The sequence below is a fragment of the Salvia hispanica genome, chromosome 2 (genome assembly GCF_029641045.1).
Source record: "Salvia hispanica isolate PSC_SH4W2 chromosome 2, Shi_PSC_v1, whole genome shotgun sequence".
Classification (NCBI taxonomy): Eukaryota; Viridiplantae; Streptophyta; class Magnoliopsida; order Lamiales; family Lamiaceae; genus Salvia; species Salvia hispanica.
In genome coordinates, this window is record NC_142693.1 from 31,684,068 (window position 1) to 31,708,052 (window position 23,985).

A 23,985-nucleotide genomic window follows, 5' to 3' on the forward strand; every position below is an offset into this window, starting at 1 on the left:
TAAGTTATAGTATAGTGGGTTGAGGTTTTTTTGAAAGGACAGAGTGCACCCAACGACCCCTTTCTGATAAGTTTCATGATCTTCTAGCCTCTGAAGTCTAGTCGAATCCTCTGGACCTGTTAGATCGAGTGACACATATCACAGTACAAACCTGCACGTCTACTCTAGAGTCCTGCTCACTCCCCTTGGGCTTGAGGTTCCGATGTGGGTATTACTCCTCCCGGTTGCTCATTCCCAGGTTGTGTTTCTCCCTCCTTTTCTTCCACGGTAGGCTCCTTGTTTAGAAAAAACGGATCCTCCATCTGAGGCAGAGGCCTCTTGAGCTCTTCCGCTGGGATGACGTCGCTCAGCACCCCTTCTCTACTAGACTCCCCAACAGGGTTCTTGAGTTGAGGTCCATTATAGGCTGTCCCGGACCGCAGTGTAATTTTGCTCACATTTGCCTTTTCAGGTACATGGACTGTAGATGGGAGTTTCCCTGAGTTCCCTTTCATTTCGCCCACCGAGTTAGCGAGTTGAGCCAACTGCCTGTTCATCATGTCCATATTTGCCCTATGCTCCTTCTGGGCACTTTGCATCCCTTGCATTGTTTCATTACTGGACTGCAAGTCATTTTTAATGCTTTGCTGCGAGGCAAGCATCTCCCCCATCATGTCCTCCATAGACCTCCTCGACCTGTTTGGCTGATGGAATTGGTTTGAGCTCTGGTGCTTGTTATACTGAGGTGGTGGGTTTGACTGGTAGCCTGAGAAATTTTGTTGGTTTTGGTTCGGTGGGTGCTGGTTATACTGGGCAGGAGGGTTATACTGGTCGTGGTTTTGCTGGTACTGACTTTGGTTTTGGTGGTGGGTGTTATGTTGAGGCCCTGGGTTAAATTGGTTCTGGTTCTGGTTCTGGTTTTGGTTTTGGTTTTGGTTTTGAGAGTTTCGCTGATGGGGTGGCACATAAGTAGGGTTCGGGTTCTGGTTTTGAGAGTTTTGGTTCTGAGGATGCTGGTTCCTTCCTACCCAGTTAGATTGGTAGTCAGGGTTTGTTGGTCCGCGGTTGGGATATTGGTTCGGTTGGGGGTTGGGTTGATTTGGAGCTTGATTTTGGTTCTGATTCTGATTTTCATCTCCCCATCGGAAATTTTGGTGGTCCCTCCACGATGCATCTCTTTGTTTCCACGGAATCCAATTGTCGTTGGAATTGTAGTATCCTGCGGCATTTGCTTGCTCCACATCCAGCGAGTTGTCCGGCTGATCATATGGTAGTGCTGGGGCTTCTTTGTTTCCAGTTGGAGAAGGTGGTGGAGTGTTCTGATTGATTGCAGTAAGCAATTCCTTCTTTAATTCCTCCATCTTCAAGTCCATCCGTTCTTCCTGGTCAGTAGCCGAAGCACTCGCTACCCTTTCTCTGCTGTACCCATCTATCGCGTTGTCGTACGTCTTCTTCGCATTCAACAGCTTGCGTAGCACCTTTTTGGCTTCACTTACTCTCAATTGGGTGAAATCACCTCCAGATAATGAATTCGCCAGATCCTTGGTTTCCTTGTTCATCCCCTCATAGAAGGTGTGGTGCACCTCTATCTCCTTCATGCGATGGTTGGGGCATGACTCCAGAATGCTCATGTACTTCTCCCAGTACTCGCTCAGAGTTTCATCATATTCTTGCCTTATGCACGATATTTTCCTCTTCAATGCACTTGTCTTTGAAGACGGGAAAAACTCGGCTAGGAAAACTGACTTGAAATCGGTCCATGTATTGATAGAGTCGGCTGGCAGGCGCATGAACCAAGTGTTGGCCTCTCCCTTTAGGACAAAAGGTAGAGCTTTCAGTCTGTAATCATCCTCGCTCGCTCCTACTGGCCGCCTCTGTGCCTTACAGATCTTACAGAACTCATTTAAGAATTCGTATGGTCCCTCGTAGCTCTTCCCACAGTACGTCGGTAAGATTGCGATAACGTGGGGTTTCACATCACAGGCGGTTTGGCCTGGGGTAACCACTATGGCTTGTGGGGGATCTCTATCGGCATGCGCGGTAAGTGTCGCGATCTCGGGATCGTCCTAACCTTGGTCAGCCATTCTCACTAGCGTTCTTACTGGTTGGGGTGCAAGCTCCGGGAGTTGGTACTCTAGCTCCTCTTTCTCTTCGTCGCTACTCGTGCCTAGGTCGGACAATGCCGTCGACAGGCCAGAACGAGTGGTAACGAGTATTGTTCCCCGGGGAAGTATCCTTGGTCTCCACTGGTCAGGAGCCGAGCCACTTCTCATAAACTGAAAACAAAAAGAAAGAAAAAAAAATTATAAACAGTATGTACACCAAAAAGATCACACACAATAACAGGTATGAACGCCATCCATCCCCGGCAACGGCGCCATTTTGAAAGGTTTCAGGTTTCTTTCCCTAGTGGTTTTCGTATGTAAATTGAGTGCATCCAACTGATCAGGAAGAGATTCCCGACCCAGCTGAGTCGTTGGTACGATAACCGGGACCTGGCTTCAAACAAATTTCCTCAACCCACTTCTTCTGGCTAGTATAATGGAGGTAAAGGTCGAATCCCACGAAGATGGACACGTTTTGATAACTGTGCTGACTTTCCTGGGTGTTTTGGTTAGCTACCACGCTTGGGTTGAGATTTTACCTAGACAGGAAATAAAGGTGGTACTCTACTGACTAGTAGGCGAGAAAATAACAGACATGTGGGAGTGTTCGTGAAAATAGGGGACAAGGTGTATCAGAGGCATATGGAAAGTGGACAGTTACTAAAAGGGGAAATTTAGACAACAAGGTATATCTGATGGCTGGGTTCCTTCTGACAGGTCTGGGCAGTACAGCTGAAAAGTAGGGAACAAAAGCAAAAGTAACTTAAAAGTAAAGTGGTTCAAACTAAAGTTAATTTTGACGTTTTCTTCTTCACCAAGTATTAACAGAATTCAGATAAACACAAACACCATGGCTGAACTTCAGAATTACAAATTCAAACTTAAGATCCATCGATTTAGATGCTCAAACTTAAATTAAACAGTGAAACTGCAACTTAACTTCTACTGACTGACATGCAAGGTGGTAATCACAACGCAGAAAAGAACTCATGCACGAAAACTTGACTAAACATAGCTACACTTTGAATCAACAACTCTCGATAAGAAAACACTTAGAAATTGAAAGCAATGACTAAATCTAACTTTCCTAGGCAGAATGAAGCAAACTCGAACCAAAGTGACATGCGAAATAGAAACTTCATAATGTAAATGTTGGAAAATAACAAAGTACTTCAAAAGAGCAACAGCGATGAGTGTTTGCAAATAACTAACGATAAAAACAAGTAAACTTTAAACTAAGAAAGCGATTAAGATTGTTTTTGCCACTCCGGGCGATGATACTACTACACTGCTACGATAACTGGCTGGAACGGCGGACTGATGACTTCTCCGGCAAACTCTTGGACGTCAAGTGACCATGGCTGTGGCGAGGAACGAGAGGTAGGATAATGCTGAAGGATCGATCTTCTAGAGAGAATTCTACTAAGTGTGATTGTCGAACTGCGAACCAAAGGCCGAACTCTAGGAACCAACTCTAAAGGGGCGTTGATCGAACTAAAAAACTCCTTCTCTCTCTCCAAGTGACTTCTTTTATAGGGAGGCTTGCCCTTGCTTTTAGGGTAGACTTCTCCCGCGTTTTGACCTTTTTGCCCTTGTCAATGATCATCCCAGCTATCCTCCTTCTCCATCTCGAGCCTTTTCTCTGGCATGCATCCTGGTCAGTATCGCACCCTTCTGGCGCCCTTTTCACTTGCGTCACCTGAATTGTCTCCTGCTGACTTGGATCCTTCAATCCTGCACACTTAAGCAACTGTTTTGCAGATAATACATGAATTTCACGACATACTGACCAGTAACCAAGGCTTAGAATACGACTTATCATATATGCTTTTATTAGTGTTAGAAAAAAAACCAAACATTTCCCAATTCTCTAGATAGTAGTCAACGTTTGTTCGTGGTAGTTAAGTTGATACGAATTTGTCTCTGTGGGATACGATACTCTTACTTGCTAATTACTACTACACTAGCCCTGTACACTTGCGGGTGTCACTTGTGTTAAAATAAGTCGAGTCACTAAGATAGAAAATATTCAAATAAAATTAACAAAAAGAAATAATAATAACATTAAGAAAAAACTTAATTATGAACTAAAACACTCAAATAGAGAATGATCTTAAAATAAGATTTAAAAGTGTTATTTTCTTTTCACCTCTCTTACACGGCCCTCTTTCCACAGCCTCCGCCTTTTATATGACTATATCTCCATCGCCTCCGACTCCATTAACTGTTGCAGAAGAGCTCTCGTCGTCGACTGCTGAAGTTGAATCCCTTGAGGAAGCAATTTTAAAATTTATTTAATGTTTGCACTAAAAAGATAATTCTACAATTAAAGAACATTTGTTTATAGACAAAACTAAATGCTACCAATAATTTCTAAAACCTTTTAAACTCCATTATACATTATAGTAACAAAAATGCATTTTCTAGGTAATCAATACTCCCTCCGTCCACGATTAAGAAATGTGAAGAAAAGTGGGTGGAAGAAAGTTAGTGGAATAGGGGTCCCACTTGTATATATTAGTTTTAAATGATACGTGAGTGGAATGAGTTAGTGGAATGCGGGGTCTCTTTACCATTTATGGTAATTATGAACCGGGACTCTTATTCGTGGATGGACAAAAATGGAAAAATGGGACTCTTATTCGTGGACGAAAGGAGAGTAATAATTAAAATGAATATTAATTTTTGATTTAATCAATGGATACATTTAGTCATAGATTTGAAAAGTTAAAAAATGCATAAATTGAAAACTCCTCATAAATCATTAAATTGAATGATTTAGCTATACCATAATCACATCATCATCGGTCGTTACATGTGGGATTACATTATATTATTATAGCGTGTTCATGTTCTTTGGAGTGAATGAAGCAGATATAATTCTGGATCAGATTCATCTGCATGGGGCCCACAGATATGAAAAATTAATCTTTTGTTCAAGGTTCAAGAAATAGATCCAGATTTTGCTTATTTAATTTTGTTTTCTATTTATTTTTAAACATTCATTTGTTGACTGACTCAAATGTCCCTTTCAAATGCCCTAAAAATTGCTTTAGTCCATGAACACACAAGTGGGTGAATAAGAAGATTCACTGAATTAAGAAATCTGGGCTTCTTAGAAGTTCTTTAGTCTCATCAATCTGACCGTGTGTGGGAAACGACCGAAGCCGTGCGGGGCGGAGGTGGCGTGGGCTTTGCGAAGAGAGCGCAAAGGTGGTGACAACCTTTGAATGTTTCTTTGAAATTGGTGACAATTTAAGAGAGGAATTGAGAACAGGGAGGGAGATGGAACAGGAGAGGTGGCTGGTGGCTCCCGCTGCTCGCCGGAGTCGGCAGTATCAGCGGGAGCTTGAGATTTTTCAGATTTGAGATTCATGTGTCCCCTTGGGGGTTGAGATTTGCAGATCTTGAGGGAACAAAACCTGCACTCATGGACTTTTCCAGCTTCATTTTTTTGGAAGAATTGAGGAAGAAGACGAAAATCTGCAGGTGCAGAAATCCAAAATGCAAGTGAGGAAGATGACTAGTTGAGAAATTGAATTTTTAAGGAGTGAATGGGTAATTATGCATTCATTTCTTGACACAGTAATCAATGCAGAAATAAAAAGGGGTAACTGCTTTTAAAGTCACCAACTTTCCATGAATTCCGGTTTTTCCCACGAACTTTAAAAAGTTCGTATAATGTCACGAACTTTATTGTCGGTTGCCATTTTCCCATGTCAAATTTTCCAGTGTGATTCAAACTGTTCGTTTTCTATTAATACAATGTCCAAATTCTTTTATCTTACTATCGTTATCTTCGTCTTTGAAATAGCTTCGCGTGGGTACCTTGTACGCATCAATCGGAACTCGGATGAAGAAGTTATGGCCATTTGATGAAGGCTGCGACCTTTGTGCGACCTTGTACTATCATAATGACCATAACTTCTTCATCCGAGTTCCGATTGAGGCATACAAGGTACCCATGCGAAGCTATTTCAAAGACAAAGATAACGATAGTAAGATAAAAGAATTTGGACATTGTCTTAATAGGAAACGAACTGTTTGAATCAGACCGGAAAACCTGACATGGGAAAATGGCAACCAACAATAAAGTTCGTGACATTACACGAACTTTTTAAAGTTCGTGGGAAAAACCGAAATTCAAGGAAAGTTGGTGACTTTAAAAGCAATTACCCCAAATAAAAACCACCAAAATGATGAGAATTGATTTATGCGTATAACACATCCCAACAGTGCGGGCCTAGTATATGTCACACCCCAACCCTTATGACGTATGCACTTATTATAAATAAATTCAAAAAATTTAAATAAATAATCCACACGTATTATATAATTTCAAAAACCACTATTTATCAAGTACATATTTTAAAACATTCTAACAGGCAGTTGGACCCTCTCACCACTCTATATACTATAAATTTATCTACATGCAAAAATGATGAGGAAGAGAAAGTTGCCGAAATACGTCAGCCGCTGACCCTGATAACATGTGCAATTCCTACGACTCACCTCAACCAAATACTTCACTCATATCTTATTCCTGAAAAATATTAGTGGTTTATATGAGCCACAACTCAGTGTATATAAACCTTACCTTTAATTCCACATCCCATATATCAATATATTCTTTAACCAATATATATAACAATTATCAACAAATATTTAAAATAATTCCATACACATATGCACATGCCACTTTGTTCAGTTCATTATTCTGTGGTAGTTCAAGCATGGTATCTTCCCAGGATTTCCAATATGCCACTATGATTTGACCCGAAGGTCCCACTATGATTTGACCCGTAGGTCCCACTGTGAATTGACCCGTAGGTCCCAATATGATTTGACCCGAAGGTCCCAATATGATTGACCCGAAGGTCCCAATATGTCCACTATGATTTCAGATCCAAGACATGACTATCACAGATCCTCTTTAATCAAATGATTCAATTAGTTCCAATACCATATGCAAAACATATCTATTGCACCAATCACATATCCATATCATATTCCACTCAATAATTCCAAATAACACAACTATATCAAATTCATATCATATAATCCAAATATTCACTCCACTCTAACACATAGCAATTAACCACATAAACCATGTAAAATTAAAAGTGTGATTTATACACACCTGATAAATAATCGAACTGAGCCACTAATTCCACTCCAGATTTACAGCACTTGAATCTTACTAGCCAAAATCTTATCTTCTCTGTTTTTAACGTTGATCAACGATATTGATAAACCTAAATCCCTTTTTTTTAATGCTACACTCTTTCTTTTTTTTCTAACTCTCCCTCTGTACATGAATATATAAGTCGGCTTCGTCCCCATCCCCTTTTTATCATATATTTTTAGTGGCCTACTTATATGCATAATATCATTATTGGAATTGAGAATACATATAACATAGACAAGTGTTCAATCCAGTAACTATGCCACGTATTTAATTTTGATGACTAGCCCTCTTTTTAAATTATTTTATTTTGTTACTTCTTTAATAGATGTACGAAACATATATCTATATATATATATAGGGATGTATTCAGGTCAGAACGCTAAGTATAAGTAAAACTCAAAACACTTGCAGTCCATTGGATCTTATGATCTAACGGTTAGATTAATGCCACGTGTCATCTAATGATGTAGAATTTTAGACTAATAATGTAGCTCGGATAATAATGTAGCATTTTAGTTTAATAATGTACAGTTTTAGTCTTACAATGTACATTTCCATTCTAATAATGTACCTCGGCGAATAATGTACATTTTTAGTATGATAATGTAGCTTATCACAGCCATCCAATCTAAGGATCTAAGGGCTGTGATTAGTGCTGTGTTTTACACTAAGATGCTGTAAGGACCCTAACACACCCCTATATATATATATATATATATATATATATATATATATATATATATATATATATATATATATATATATATATATATATATAACGTACATGACTACTAGTACTATAGATTACACATGCACAAACATTTACATAACTATATATATACTAATTTATATAATAAAATAACATACACGCATCCATTATAATCATTCTCGTAAATTAAAACTATTCATATATTCGACTGTATTGAGTCGTCATAACAATAAATATATTCTCTATGACACACTTAATATCTCTGTAGTAAAAATGAAAATTTAATATGCAATGACAATATAATATGATAATATGCAAAATAATGCATGTTTCGGGTTAGGGAAGTCACAGTTTATACCACGGGCCTTCCAGAAATTAATCTTGAAACATGAACAATCAATAACACCAAGATTTACCCCTATTTCTTATCATATCTAGAAACTTGAACACGCCCTTAATGTAGTAACATTAATTTGGCCATAGATTTCAAAAGTCATTAATTTTAATTTTTTCCCAACACCATCGACAGTTGTATATGCCTACATTATTTTATAAATGACATTTACTCTAGCGAGTTATTATATGATTTTATTAAAACGTAACATTTTACAACCATCACCAAAATTCTTAAATTTTCCAGATGTTACCTAAAACTTATAAACATTCAAAATGATGGCCAAAACTTGTTTTTTATATATGTATGGATATGTCAATTATTGCGTTAATATCTTTCGTACAAGTACATTTTCGATGCTGAACAAAATATTATTATTATATTTTACATATCATTCTCACCAAACATATTTTAATGGTCATTTGTAATTTATTTGATATTTTAATAACTATTTTCATTTTGATATGTCTATTAAAAATAGAAATTTTTTATCTTAGGAAAAAAAAATTTCTTTCTAATGAAGTGAGACTTATTCTAAGTCTCACTTAACAATACTTAAATCACTTTTTCTTTTTTATATTTCTCTTAATTTGCCAATTGTAATAGCATAAAACTCGTGCCATTTCAAAAGACTTTATTTTTTAAAAACGGTGCAAGTAGTATACTACTACTTGTTAGATGGTTTTTCAAGGACTCTGAAGACTTTCTAAAGTTCGTTCTTTTTCTTTTTTCAGCTGTCTTATTAGTTATTTTGAATTACTATTTTGAATCTTCTTTCTTTCTGCTATGTTGTTGAAAGTACCACATTTGTTTCTCTTTGTTATTTTGATTAGGGAAAGAGAGAAATTAAGCGGCTCAATATACTTTGTGTTTGCATATCAAAATCTACAAAATACTCAGATGCAATTTTTTTTCCAAGTGCCCTGTGTAACTTGAAGAATGAAATTTATTCCAATCAATCTTTTCATTGTAATAATTAAAAATACAAATGTTCCTTGGACCTATTGTGTTGGCTGCATTTGACATTTGGAATATCATAACCTCTTTTTCATCATCATCTTTCTTCCCTCAGCCTTCTCATCTTCTCCCCAATCGGTTCTTTTTGTAATTCTGCATTCTATTTGGAAATTTTGCAGCAGTGGAGCAACCACAGTTTAACGACTATGGTAATGATTCTTTCTTCATACAGGTAGGTGAATTTGGTTTTTTTGAGACCTAATATTTGCACTCTGCTCAAGATTTTGAGCTCTGTACAATCTGCAAACACAATATCAAAACATCTATATTTTTCCCGCCAAAAGTGGGACACGTGGCGTTCCAAAAAACTGGAGCTTCATATATGTATAGATTATGCATTAAAATTCGTGCCGATTTCAAATAGTCTATTTCTATAGGATATTTCCATAGGATGGAGGGAGTAAATTTTTTTAACTTTTTCAATCTATTTTTATTATATTTTTTTAATCTGTATTAGATCAAAACATGACAGATTTTATAGAACAATGAAATATATTTTTATATTTTATATTAAAACTCGTGTTATTTTTAAATTTTCTTCTTTAAATGGACGACCTCTATGAATCTTGAAATTTCTCAATTTTAAATATTATGCATATAATAAGGTGGCTACAATCTGTCAGCATGTGCGATCCTAATTAAAGAGCTTTTATCTAAACATTTTTTTGGTTGAATATTTTATCTAGGCCTAATTTATCAGTCATATGAAACCGAAATTTTGAAGAACCAAAAAAAATGTTGAATTTCCACCACAAGGAGATCCATCTTCATCCATTTCTACTCTTATCCATCACCTTATTCTCATTATATCGCCGGGTATTGGGTCGGGTTGGAAATTACTCGATACCCGTTTCGACACCCCCTACTATGAATTATACTCCCAAACAATACCACACGTACACCATTATCACATTCCAATTCTATTTTAAAAAAAGGGGTAACTGCTTTTAAAGTCACCAACTTTCCATGAATTCCGGTTTTTCTCACGAACTTTAAAAAGTTCGTGTAATGTCACGAACTTTATTGTCGGTTGTCATTTTCCCATGTCAGGTTTTCCGGTCTGATTCAAACTGTTCGTTTCCTATTAAGACAATGTCCAAATTTTTTTTATCTTACTATCTTTATCTTCGTCTTTGAAATAGCTTCGCGTGGGTACCTTGTACGCCTCAATCGGAACTCGGATGAAGAAGTTATGGTCATTATGATAGTACAAGGTCGCACAAAGGTCGTAGCCTTCATCAAATGGCCATAACTGGTTCTATCAAAACAAATATGGTGTGTCAAAGTGGATTTATCTTGTGGGAAAGAAGAATGATAGATTTTTTTTTATTACCTCTTGAGATGAGAAATCAAAACTCTTGCTTCAATACTTGCTCTTCCGTTGAGAATTGAGAAAAAAAGTATGTGACGGCTGAGTGTAAATTAGGTATGGGAATGAATGATAGTGAGAGCAGAATAAATTGATATACCGTGTTTTGCACGATAAATTTTGGTAATTGATTCTCAAGAATCAAGATAGTTGAAATTATAGGCTGATGGGTGACTAATTTTGGAGCAGATTGAAGAGTGGAGGAAAACGGTAGGAGCCTGGGGAGAGGGTGTAAAACTGGAGAGGTAAAACTAAAGCCCTCCACTTCTTTGTCTCAGTAGTGTCTCATCTCTTAACTATTCACAAGTCTCAGTGCATTTTTTACCTCATTTCTTAATTTAGAGATAACACGTGTAATCCTTCGTATCTTAAACATCTCATCCTTTAACTATTTATTCAATTTCATTTTTATGTTTATTTCTAACAAATTTAATTAATAAAAACACAGTTGATTAAATAAAAGAAAATTATAATTTAAAATTCTAAAAAATAATAAAAAAAAAATTTGATAGAGTAAGAGAGATACATAGGAAAAGTGGGTAAATTACAAAGTGTGTAGTGTTTGTGTGTGGAAAAAATGGTAGGGGAATTAGGTTATTTATAGATGAATGTGAAAAAAATAAAATTAAAAAATAAAATTCTGCAAAAAAAACCATAATTTTTTTTTTATTTTTTATTTTTTATTTTTTAGAATTTTTAATAAAAAAAAATAATTAAAAATTGTCGAATCGACGCCCACTCGCAGAACCGGCGAGTGGGCGTCACAACCCATCCGTTGCTCGCCACATGGCGAGCCAGCTCGCCAACATGCTTCTCAGCGGAGGGATACGGGACGAGATGGAGTGGCGGCATCGCTGGCTCGATGCTGTCTCGCCGAGACGAGACCGAGACAGCATTGAGCTGACGTTGCGGATGCCCTAATACTTTAAAAGTACATATCCTATTAACTTTTTCAAAACACTTTGCATTACATTTTTTAAAATCCGTGTCTAGTCAAACTGTGGCAAAATTTGCGGGAGGAGGGAGTAGAAATGTTGAAATTTCTCAATTTTAAATGAATAGAAAATGAGCTAAGTTAGTTGGCAACAGTCTGTCGTCAGCATGTGGGATCCTAATTAAAGAGCTTTATTAAAACATATTTTTGGTTGACTCCAGTTTTTCTAGGCCAAATTTTATCAGTCATCTGAAACAGAAATTTTCAAGAACCAAAAAAATGTTGAATTTCCACCACCAGGAGATCGATCTTCATCCATTTCTGCTCTTATCCATCACTTTATTCTCACTATATCTCCTCAAGAAATGGCTAAGCAACAAGCCAAGCACCAAAAGACTCCCTCCATCACCACCACGCCTTCCCATCTTGGGAAATCTCCACCAACTCCGCCCGTTGACTCACCGAGCCCTCCGGTCCTTAGGCTCCAAACACGGCCCGTTGATACTTCTCCACTTCGGCAAACGTCCAGTGCTCGTCGTCCAATCAGCAGACGCAGCCTCAGAGATCTTGAAAAAGCATGATCTCATGTTTGCAGACAAGCCTCGTTCAAGGACCACGTCGCGCCTCTTCTATAACTTGAAGGACATAGCGGTCGCGCCCTATGGCGAGTACTGGAGGAGTTTGAAGAGCCTGTGTGTTGTCCAGCTCTTAAGCAACAAAATGGTGCAATCTTTCAATTCCATTAGGGAGGAGGAGACTGATCTCTTGATGGGGAAGATTAGTTCGTGTTGCTTCTCTAGGTCGCGTGTCAATCTAAGCGCGTTGTTTAAGATCTTGACGAATGATGTGGTTTGTAGGGCGGCTTTTGGGAGGAAGTATAGTGAGGAGGAGGCTGGGAAGCGGTTTATGATGCTGCTGAAGGAGCTGCAGGAGTTGATTGGGAAGAGTATAAGTATTGGGGAGTTTATCCCGTGGCTTTCGTGGATCAATCGTGTCAATGGCTTCGATGATCGAGTTGATAAGGTTGCTGAGGAAATTGATGTCTTTCTTGAGATGGTAGTTGAGGAGCATCTCAAGGAAGGTGGTGGTGGTGAAGGGAGGGTGAATTTTGTTGACATTTTGCTTGGTGTTTATAATGATAATAGAAATAATAGTGGTGAAAAAAAGATTGGTAGGGACAACATCAAAGGTGTTATTCTTGTAAGAAAACTCATCTCTCTGTTTCTCTATGTTTTTCTCTCTTTTCCATCTCTGTCTATCTCACTTAGTGACATGTCCAAAATGTACTAGGATATCCTTTCTGGTGGGACCGATACGACATCTGCGACACTGGAGTGGGCGATGACAGAGCTGTTGAGGCACCCTGCGGTATTGAAGAAGTTGCAAATGGAAGTGAGGGGGAAGGATCATGAGGATTTGGGGGGTATGCGGTATCTGAAGGCCGTGGTGAAGGAGACTATGCGTCTCCACCCACCGTTGCCATTGCTGGCAAGGGTGGCACGCGGGGATGTTGAGGTTATGGGGTATGATGTGGAATGTGGGACGATGGTCATACTCAATCCGTGGGCAATTGGGAGGGATCCAGCCTCTTGGGACGAGCCAGAGATGTTTCGTCCCGAGAGATTCTTGGACTCTAGTGTGGATTTTAAGGGTTCGGATCTCGAGTTGATACCGTTCGGGGCGGGGAGGCGCAGGTGCCCGGGGACGTCGTTTGCAATGGCTAGTGTGGAGCTTGTGTTGGCTAATCTGGTGAAGAGGTTTGAGTGGGAGTTGGATGAGGATTTGGATGTAATTGAACAACCTGGTACTACCATTCATAGGAAGTATCCTCTTTTAGCTCTGCCCACTCATTGTAATTTGTAATGTAAGCTTGAAATTGTCGGATTTTTAATCGTGATATTAGAAAACAAAAATTAATTTTTGTTATGTGATTTCTGACTTTCTGTTCTCATCATTATGGTTCTTATTTTCGAGAATGTGATTTTTCATGAAAAAGGTAGAGATTTAACTTTTCTACTCTATTTTAATTATCTGCAGAAATAATACCTTTTCCATTCTTTTTAATTGAGTCACTTTTTTTGGGTGGAGATTAAGAACAATAATTTGACCCAATGCATTGGCCCAGATCCGATAGGGTAAGACTCACAAGCTGGTCCAAGTTAATAACACAGGCCTGTTTTAATATGAGCTTAGGCCTAAAATCGGCCTACAATGTTTTTGGATGGCCTTTCAGAGTAAAATGGATAATATCTGAGAGAAAGATTTCGGGTTGGAGTTCATTGCAATGTTATCTTTAAATTTATGTGTACTTTATCAATTAAAAAAGAGATTTTTAATCTATTTTCATTTATCCACTTAATCTCTTCACTATAGAGAGTAGTTTTTTAAAAAGAAAAGTATAACGACAATATTAACTCCATGAAAGCATGCATGTAAGTAGCGGGTGCACCACATATACTGAAACTTCATGAAAGCATGCATGTAAGTAGCGGGTGCACCACATATACTGATATACTTGTACTGTATATACTACTCCACCGCACATCTTAACAAAAAGACAAAATCCAGATGTGAAATTACCACCACAAATAGAGTTGACAGAGATAACATTTTATCGCCAACTATTACTTGTTGAAAACTTGAAGATTCGAAAAATTTAAAACAAATATCCATATTTTCAAAATTTTATTAATTTTATCAGCTAGAAAAATTATTAATAAAAAGTAGAAAACCATATTTAATCTTGCTAAAACAAATAGAGCCAAATTTCTGCATATAATTATGAACCATGCTCTCCTTTTTAGTTGTTACTATCGGCTCTTAAAATTTGTCACATATTTCAATTTTTGTCGGTCCCACAAAATTTGTCACATTTCACTTTTCATCCTTATTGGTAATGACCCTCATTCCACTAACTCAATCTACTCATATTTTATTATAAAAATTTAAAAGCAGGATCCATATTTCACTAACTTTTTCAACGCACTTTCTTTACATTTATTGAAACTTGTGTCTGGTCAAAATATGACAAAATTTAAGTGACGGAGGGAGTATTGATGATTCGAAAAAGTTATTGTAACAAATATCTACTCCATTTTATTAATTTATTAGACAGATAAAATATTACTCCCTCCGTCCCACAAAGATTGTCTCACTTTGACCGGGCACGGGTTTTAAGAAATGTAATGAAAAGTGAGTTGAAAAGTTAGTGGAATATGAGTCATACTTTTATATATTAGTTTTATAATAAAATGTGAGTAAAAATGAGTTAGTGGAATGGGGTCCACTACCAAAAATTGTAAAAATTAAAATGGGACAAACTTTGTGGGACAGACGGAAATGGAAAAATGGGACAATCTTTATGGGACGGAGGGAGTAATAAAAATACTAAAAAAGTCAAAAATTTATATTTCATCCGTCCCACAAGAATATGCACTTTTTGATGGGCACGAGTTTTAATGTATAAATAGTAAAGTGAGAGAGAGATAAAAAGAAAAAGTAATTAAAGTATTGTTAGTGAAAAATGAGTCTCGTCTTACTAGAGAAAGAACAATTTCCAAAATTAGAAAGTTCGTATTTTTCAAGAACAATCTATTTTAAATTTTATTTTACGCTCCATTTAATTTACTATTATTTTTCAATGATTGATAAATACTCCCTCCGTTCGCCATTAAGATTCTCATTTCTTGGCGGCACGAATTTTAAGAAATGTTAAAAAAAATGGGTGGAAAAAGGTTAGTGAATAGAGGTCTCATTTGCATGTATTAGTTTTAAATAAAATGTGAATGAAATGAGTTAGTGGAAGGTGAGACCCTATTACCATTTATTATAAAAGTGAACCAGAACTTCCATTCACGGACGGATTAAAATAGCAAAACGGAACTCCTATACACGGACGGAAGGAGTACATCATACTCCATCTATAATTATTGTGTAGAAGTACATACTACTGAGAATATTACTTAAATAAAAAAAAAAAGAGAAAATCCAGATATGAAATTACACCACAGCATTTATCACCAACCTTTTCTCCCTTCACTACATATCAACAAAACTCCTCCAAACATTTCTCCTTACCTCAACAAACATACAAAAAAAAAATGGTGGCTTTCACAGAGCTCACCGCCTCCATCCTCCCTCTCCTCCTCCTCGCCGCCTTCCTCTACACATATCTCCGCCGCCGCTCCCTCCTCCGCCCCCCTCCCTCCCCCCGCAAGCTCCCCATCATCGGCAACCTCCACCAGCTGGGCGCATTCCCCCACCGGTCCCTCCACTCCCTCTCCCAACACCACGGCCACCTCATGCTCCTCCACTTGGGCTCCGTCCCCGTCCTCATCGCCTCCTCCGCCGCCGCCGCCGCCGAGATCATGAAAACCCAAGACTCCCTCTTCTCCAACCGCCCCAAGCTCAGCATCGCCGACCGCCTCACCTACGGGTCCCACGACGTCGGCTTCGCCCCCTACGGCGACTACTGGCGCCGCGTCCGCTCCGTCTGCGTCCTCCAGCTCCTCTCCAACAAGCGCGTCCAATCCTACCGCCGCGTCCGGGAGGAAGAAACCTCCCTCCTCCTCCGCAAAATCGCCTCCTCCCAAAACCAAACAAACCTCAGCGAAGCCTTCCAGAAGCTGACGAACGACGTCGTTTGCAGAATCGCGCTCGGTAAAAAATACAGCGGCGGCGACGGAGAAGAAGGGATGGTGTTTGGGGAGATCGTCGACGCGCTGATTGAATTGCTGGGGACGTTCAGCGTGGGAGACTACGTGCCGTGGCTGGGGTGGATTAATCGGATTAATGGATTGGATGCGAGGGTTGCGAGTGTAGCCAAGATGTATGATGAATTTCTTCAGAGAGTGATTGAGGAGCATAGGGAGAAGGGGGAAAGGGAAGGGAGGGTTGCGGATTTCGTTGATGTGCTGCTGCAGTTTCAGAGGGAGAGTGAGGAGAAGGTGGAGGATTACACCATTAAAGCTGTGATTGAGGTAACCATCTTGAAAAAAAAATTCAGTTTTGGACGTATCGAAAAGTCTTCGTGCGTTGCGTAGGAGAAGAGTTATAAGAATTTGTCTGCACTTTTAAAGAATTATTGCAACGTGTGAAGACTTCTCGATTTAATTAGACATTGGACCCACTTAGATTTTTTCCAAATGGAGTAGTAGTATATTGTAGTGGTAGCCATGCATTTAATATTATGTGAATGTAAAAGATTCTAGACATTGCTAATTGATGTTGATAGTTGATACTGGAGTTTAGTAGATGATCATATAATTTAATTAAATTAACTTCATATTTTGGCTGGATCCATGAATTATAACAGTACTAACCTATTAAAATGCGTCTAATTCTTTATGATGGATATTTGGGAAGCAAATTGAGTAATGACTAATTGATTATTTATTAGTCATATACGTAGGATTGTAAAATATTTATAGATATATGTCACATTTATTTTCTAGCTTAAGTTATACTACTATGTACTAATCACTTTAAAAGAAAAATGTCCTATATTGTAACATTATCAATCTCTTTTACTATTTTCAACAAAATTAAAGAAAGATTAAATTGTACTACTATAAAAGTACTCTCTCTATACAATAGTAGATGTGTCACACTTATGAGATGACACGGGATTTTAGGAGATACTCCCTCCGTCCCAACAAATATGAAACATTTGGTTTATGGCACGGGATTTTATGCAGTGTTGTTTTGTGAGTTGATGAAGAGAGAGTAAAGTAGGAGAGAGGGAAAAGTAGAGAGAGTGATATTTCCATTTTTGGAAACGTTTCATTTTTATTGGGACAACCCAAAAAGGAAAACGTTGCATTTCTAATGGGACAGAGGGAGTATTATTTTGTGTGTTAAGCGGTGAGAGAAAATATAATTTTATAATTGATGTGAGAAGAAACTTTTTTCAAAAGATGAAATATGACATCTTTTGTAAGACAAACTAAAAAGGAAAGTGTGATATCTACTATATGACGGAGAAAGTATAAATTAAGCTCTATGTGTAGACACGTCTTCCCTATTTTATTAGTTGGCCCTCCTACAAATTTTCTGGCAACTCACTAATCTACTTATGCTATTTAGGTAGTGGCAGCCGTATTCATTAGTCATTAGTGCAAAATAATTGTTGACCTATAAATTCGAATTAAATTTTCATTTTAGAGGGGCTTTTAGAGTATCCGGAGCGGTGCTGATGCGTTTCGTTCTGAAGGACGGAATACATTGGCACGCGTAGCGTGTGTTCTGTGAGGAAGAAGTGAGAGGGGTGCCGCCCTCCCCTCTCATCTAATCATGCCGCAGAGTGAAGCTCACTCACGGCTCTGTTAGTGGACTTCTTATTGTCCAATTTTAAATTTCTATTAAAAATTTGAGAAAATCATTTTAAAATTCAAAATATATTCGCCATTCGATAGATTTCAATCCTCCAATACTTTCTATAATAGTCTATAAATACTTTATACCCCACATGACTTATAATTTTGGCCACTTTAATTTTTGTGACAGGACATGTTCAACGCCGGAACCCACACCACATCCACAGCTTTAGAATGGACGATAGCCGAGCTTATAAAAAACCCAAGAACCATGAAAACATTGCAAACCGAAGTCCGAGAGATCGGGAAAGGCAAGGACGAGATCAACGAGGACGACATCGAGAAAATGCCCTATCTGAAAGCCGCAATCAAGGAAGGCCTAAGGCTGCACGCGCCAACCCCACTCCTCCTCCCCCGCGAACCAACTCGGGACACCAAAGTGCTAGGCTATGACGTGGCGCGCGGCACTCAGGTGATGATCAACGCGTGGGCAATCAACAAGGATCCGGCCTCGTGGGGCGAAGATGCTGAGGAGTTTCGTCCAGAGAGGTTCCTTGACTCGAGCGTGGACTTGAGAGGGCAGCACCTCCAGTTCATCCCGTTTGGGGCTGGCAGGAGGGGCTGCCCCGGGATCACGTTCACATTGGCTGTGAACGAGCTGGCGCTGGCGAAGTTGGTGCACAAGTTCGACTTCGGGTTGCCTGGTGGAGTTCGGGTGGAGGATTTGGACATGAGCGAAGCGAGTGGAGTGAGTGTGCGTAGGAAATCTCCTCTGGTTGTTGTTGCTACCCCAGCTGCCTAAGTTGATGAATTCAAGAATTTGGAAGAAAGATTAAGATGGTGTTAATGTGAAATGTAAGAAGTCTTCTTCGCTAGATTGATTAGGTTCATGAAGCAGCAAAGATAAGTATGTTGAAACTGAATTAAGGCTTTTGTTTTTCCCATCGACTTAAAGATTTAGATGGTCTTAATATTTTTGCAATTGTTTATCCACTATTAATTCATTTCTCCAATATTAAAATTAGAGGAAGAGAGACATGAGAGAATTAGATAGTGATGAAAAGAATGAAGCAAGAAAAGGAAAGTAATCCTCTTTATGGAGTAACTTTTTAGATTAATAATTATTTGAATTATGAAATTTAATTAAATTTTAGTAAGTCTCGTAAAATTTAAAATCATGAAATTTCAACTTTTCGCCGTATTTAATTTATAAAGAAAATGTTGGCATTTGGTGATGTTCAAACTATGGTTTCAATAAAGTAAGTTTTTTTCTTTTATTTTTCCTTTTTTATTTAATAAACAAACTAGGTATGATATCAAACTTTGTTGAATTGACTAACATTTGATTAAACTTCGTAATTTAAACGGCCATTAATCGACGGATTTATTTACCGATGTCGTATTCAGTCGGAAATGGAGGACAAACGAAAATGACAGTAGGACTCACATTCCACTTTTTCCACTTTTTCTCCATATCTCTCTTACTTTACCAAGTCTTTTTGGAGGGAGTATATAAAAGTAGGACTCACATTCCACTAACTTTTTCAACTCACTTTTCATTTATGGTTCTTAAAACCTATGTCGGGTCAAAGTGGGACAATATTTAGGGGACAAATGGAGTATATAAATAAATGAAATAACAAATCGAAGTTGGAATTTTCTCTAGTAATTTATATAAAATCTACCATGTTAAAAACACTAAGATATTATTCAAACTAAAACATTTAAACAAAATAAGTTATAGTATTACACATTGATTTAATGAGAGTGATGCTAGCGGATGATGGTCATATAATATATGTATATGTATAGTACGTCATTTAATACAAAACCTTATAAATGAAGAAAATAGTAGTAGTAGATTTTCTTTTTTACACAATCAAAACATACGCCTCACTTCACCACCTTCTACAAAGCCAAAATATACACAAACTTGAGTAGTATTTTTACTCCACATTTCTTCTACTCCAAAATATTTATTAAACGCTAACTCCAATTTTCTCATTCCTACTGCTGCAAGAGCTAAATAGTTTCAGCCACTACTGGGACCTCAAGTTCTCGAGATAACGGCCGAATTGTTGAGCTCCGATAAACAATGCATCCGCTGCAAGAATGAGTCCGAGCTGCAAACGAGACTTCTGTGAATGGGAAGTTCTAGGATTAATGCTACCAACCGAACTTTAGAAGAGGCGAGGAAGAGATTACCAAACGAGCAGAGAAAACTAGTCGATAACCCCAGCCTTCCTTGGCAGATGCAATTCTCTGTTGATCAGTCCAACTATGCATATGACAAGGTATAATCAGTATGGTTATAGAATTATCTGTCATAATTAGATAACCGATTTTCCAGTTTTGGAGTTGTTTTCGTATGAATAGCTCAAGGAAGAGAGAGATTGTTAGAAGTTACCCGAGAAATTCCGAAAGCCCACCAATTCCTGCTAACTTAAAGGGCTGTGGCCCTTCCCTTTCGAGATCCTGTTAGTATGAACCAAAGGAGCCAAACAGATCAAGAATGTAAAGCCAGAGCTATGACATATGCTTACATATACAAAATGAAAGAGAAACGAGCACGTTACCTCTTCTTCAGCGGCCTCCAAACCTCCTTGAACCCAGAAAAGGTTTTCGTATCCAGCATTATACAATAATTCACAAGCTGCGAGGGATCTGCCTGATCATGAGATTACTCAAATAGAAATTGGGGAGAAACAAAGAATTATGTAGTAAATATGCAAAATTCGGATATCTACTGAAAAAAATCCAGCCTTGTGCGTTTATAAAGCATTGCCAACGAATACGTGGATTTCTATCAACTGAAAGAAAATCTCACCTTAAGCCCTTCTGGCATGCCAGGATAAGATCTTTATCTCTTGGGTATTTCTCCGCCACTTTCGACAAGAAATCTCTGTTAAGAAAATATTGCATAGGAGATGCTTATCATGTAATAAAAGTATATGCTATAATGAAAAGTGGACGAAGCAGTAATTATACTTATTGAGAGATAGAGTAGGAACGCCGCTCCACCATCCTCCTAAAAACAAAGATTACTTAGATTTTAATTTGGAAAGACTTAAGGTAAGTATAAAACATATTGAAACAACACACAAGGTAGTAAATTACATGAACAATCAATAAAACAAAACATAGGAAATAAACTCGATGTTCAAGTAAATACCCATCATAAATCCCGTGATCTTCCTTGAAAGAGTGCCAGCATCCAAGCTATCGTCAACATCGAATATAGGAATCCATGTCGAGCCTTTTACCCATGCCTGTAAACAAGATTTGAAAACAGAATCTCCAATTGTAAATCACGAAATCAACTTACAAGGAGGAACTATAAACAGCTAATCTGGCATTTTTTCAAAACAAAACACCAAGTCGAAGAAAAGCATCATTTAAAATAACTGGTTAGAGTGCAAAAAACATTACAAATTTCGGAAGAGGGGAAATAGATGATGCCAAATTATAGTGATATACAACCATAACAGTATTGTGCTCACCTTCTGACGCTCAATCGAGGGACGAACATCAAGCAAGGTTTTATCTGAGAGTTGAATAGCATATCCAGCTTCTTTTGGAGTTAGAACTTTAACTTTCCCTTCCCTAACCTAAGTTAGAAACACAATTTATATACTGAAATCAGTAGAAACCATCATCATGGATGTAGCACAAAAACCCCAAATGAGAATAAGAAACTATATAAATGCTAGATATACAAATGTTAATAGCCAACTGAAAATGCAGAGAGACCGATACACACGAAAGCTACATGCTGAATCACTTTTCCAATAATAAGCCTATTCTTTATACATAATGAAGATGTGAACATCTAATTAGCAGTACCATAACTGACACGTGCACGATGCTTGAACGTGTAAATGCAGCATATTTATGTTCTTGTAAATTTTCTATAGCTTGATCCTTCGGCCCCCATGGCCTTTACTCCATCACACTCTGATTTTTCGATCAAGAATGCATTTCTTGACAAAGTTCACACTCAAAACCTCACAACATCCTAAATTTCACAATTATCCTACATATTGCAACACATTATCAAATTCAGGAAAAATCCACTCAAATGACTACTAAACCCAATTTTCTGCAAACCCTAAATAGGCTAATAAAATGACACCAATTACCATTCATAGATGTTCCATTAGTACAAAATCATTTTGCATATCATAGCAACAACAAGTCTCTTCCTTGTACAAGTCCTAATTCCCAAAATTAGCACAACGGAATTATGAAAATTACCAGAGCCTCCCATCTTTTTTTAGCAGCTGCCATATCCCTCATCTGCTTCACCTCGTATTCCTCTTCAACCACTTGCATTCTCGTCACACCCTGCCACAATTTTCCATACCAAATCACAAAAAAAAAAAATTCAATTTAATCAAGAAAAAAGGGTGACTCCAGAAACAGAAGCTCAAAGGATGAAATTGTGTTTACATTGCGGCGAATACTGGTGTTCGAGAAAGACGGAGGTGTGGCAATCGGCAGCGGCGTAAAGCCAGAAAGATATTTCCATTTAGTGGGCCGGTTTAGAGCGATGGTGGGAGAGAGATGAAGACCCAAAGTTTCCATCTTGCTGAGAGTGAGAGGATTTGTTTGATCAGCAGAGTTTTTGTGTTACATCATTTTGCTTATCTGCTTATCCAAGAATCTGGATTGGATAAACTCAGCATATCAATACTTTACGGTGTATTAATTCCCAACTCGAGTTTTCTATTAAGAAATTTAATAGATGATATTAAATGATTTAAGTAGAAAATTAATTAAATACACAAAATAAAAAAATTATAAAAATTGAAAAAGCTGATATTTTTTAAATAAAAAATGATTTGAACGTCCCGAAAATATACATGAATCAATTAATTACGTATAAAGGAACTTATATACTTAATTCATTGTTCTTTTTCCATATGAAAATATTCAAAATTGAAATGAAGAGTCATATGTTGGTCTTCGTAGCAACTCGCAGGGGGAAGCGGAGCGGATCTCCTACTCTAAGGGTGTCTCCGGCGGCGCCCCTCCCACTCGCCCTTCCCATGCTACGTCAGCACTAGCCCCTCCCATTCCACTGCCACATCATTAGCCCTTCCCACTGCACTAGCCCTTCTCACTCGCCCCTCCCACTCGCCCTTCCCACAATTAAATTAATTCACAATTAAATTAAAATTCACGGAATTAAAATTCGACACAAATACGAACGGGAAATACGAATATTTCAATAAAAAAAAACATACATCATTCGGGAAAAAAAATTACATAGTAGATAGAAAAAAAAACAACCACATCAGTGTCCACCCCTCCGCGTCCAAACCTCTTCAATGATATCCTCCTGAAGTCGAATATGGGCATTTTTTTGCCGCATGTCGGCAAATGCGCGCAACCGCTCAACCTCTCCATGAGGTACCCCCATGTTCACATTCGCGGTGGCCACGCCGTGGCTTGGACCAGCACCCGTGTCATCTTCGCTGGTCCACTGAGTCAGTTCGTCCCCTTCACTCTCGACAATCATGTTGTGCAAAATGATACACGCGTACATGATGTCGCCGATGTTGGGAATATACCACTGCCATGCCGGACCCCTCACCATCGCCCATCGACTCTGGAGCGCACCAAATGCGCGCTCAACATCCTTGCGCGCTGCCTCCTGCCGGGTCGCAAAGTAGGACTTCTTTGGCCCGACCGCATGCTTGATCGTCTTCACAAAGACGGGCCAGTTTGGGTATATCCCATCCGCCAAATAGTATCCCATGTTGTGCTGGTTGCCGTTGGCGACGAAACTGATGGCGGGACCAACGCCATTGCACTGATCGTTGAACAGGGGCGACGACTGGAGGACGTTGATGTCGTTGTTCGACCCGGCCACTCCAAAATAAGCATGCCATATCCATAGCCGGTAGTCAGCTACAGCTTCAAGGATCAACGTGGGATGCTTGGCTTTGAAGCCGGAAGTGTGTATCCCCTTCC

The 23,985-nt window shown here is 38.4% G+C and overlaps 3 protein-coding genes across 4 annotated transcripts; 2 read left to right on the forward strand and 1 right to left on the reverse strand.

Annotated features, from left to right (window-relative positions):
* The first annotated feature begins 9,450 nt into the window (after positions 1-9,450).
* On the forward strand, positions 9,451-13,621 carry LOC125203252 (cytochrome P450 71A8-like). 2 transcript variants are annotated; one of them, XM_089064099.1, is made up of 4 exons: positions 9,451-9,564; positions 10,535-11,006; positions 11,917-12,895; positions 12,986-13,621. In XM_089064099.1, exons 3-4 carry the CDS (start codon positions 11,975-11,977, stop codon positions 13,556-13,558), a joined length of 1,494 nt encoding a protein of 497 aa, XP_088920225.1. In that variant the 5' UTR covers positions 9,451-9,564; positions 10,535-11,006; positions 11,917-11,974; the 3' UTR covers positions 13,559-13,621. The 2 variants fall into 2 exon arrangements, with proteins under 2 accessions (XP_088920225.1, XP_088920226.1); XM_089064100.1 differs by lacking the exons at positions 9,451-9,564; positions 10,535-11,006 and having other exon boundaries at positions 11,491-12,895.
* Positions 13,622-15,645: 2,024 nt separating this feature from the next.
* Positions 15,646-18,991, forward strand: LOC125205041 (cytochrome P450 71A6-like). The gene is made up of 2 exons (XM_048103842.2): positions 15,646-16,674; positions 18,200-18,991. Exons 1-2 carry the CDS (start codon positions 15,796-15,798, stop codon positions 18,809-18,811), a joined length of 1,491 nt encoding a protein of 496 aa, XP_047959799.1. The 5' UTR covers positions 15,646-15,795; the 3' UTR covers positions 18,812-18,991.
* A 792-nt stretch (positions 18,992-19,783) lies between these two features.
* On the reverse strand, positions 19,784-22,669 carry LOC125206664 (Rhodanese/Cell cycle control phosphatase superfamily protein). Its single transcript, XM_048105906.2, has 10 exons — positions 22,459-22,669; positions 22,264-22,353; positions 21,510-21,617; positions 21,182-21,278; positions 20,998-21,037; positions 20,837-20,911; positions 20,586-20,673; positions 20,417-20,484; positions 20,215-20,287; positions 19,784-20,132 (listed from the first exon to the last, which is right to left on the reverse strand). The coding sequence occupies exons 1-10, from the start codon at positions 22,591-22,593 to the stop codon at positions 20,049-20,051; spliced, it is 858 nt and encodes a 285-aa protein (XP_047961863.1). The 5' UTR covers positions 22,594-22,669; the 3' UTR covers positions 19,784-20,048.
* Positions 22,670-23,985: the final 1,316 nt, after the last annotated feature.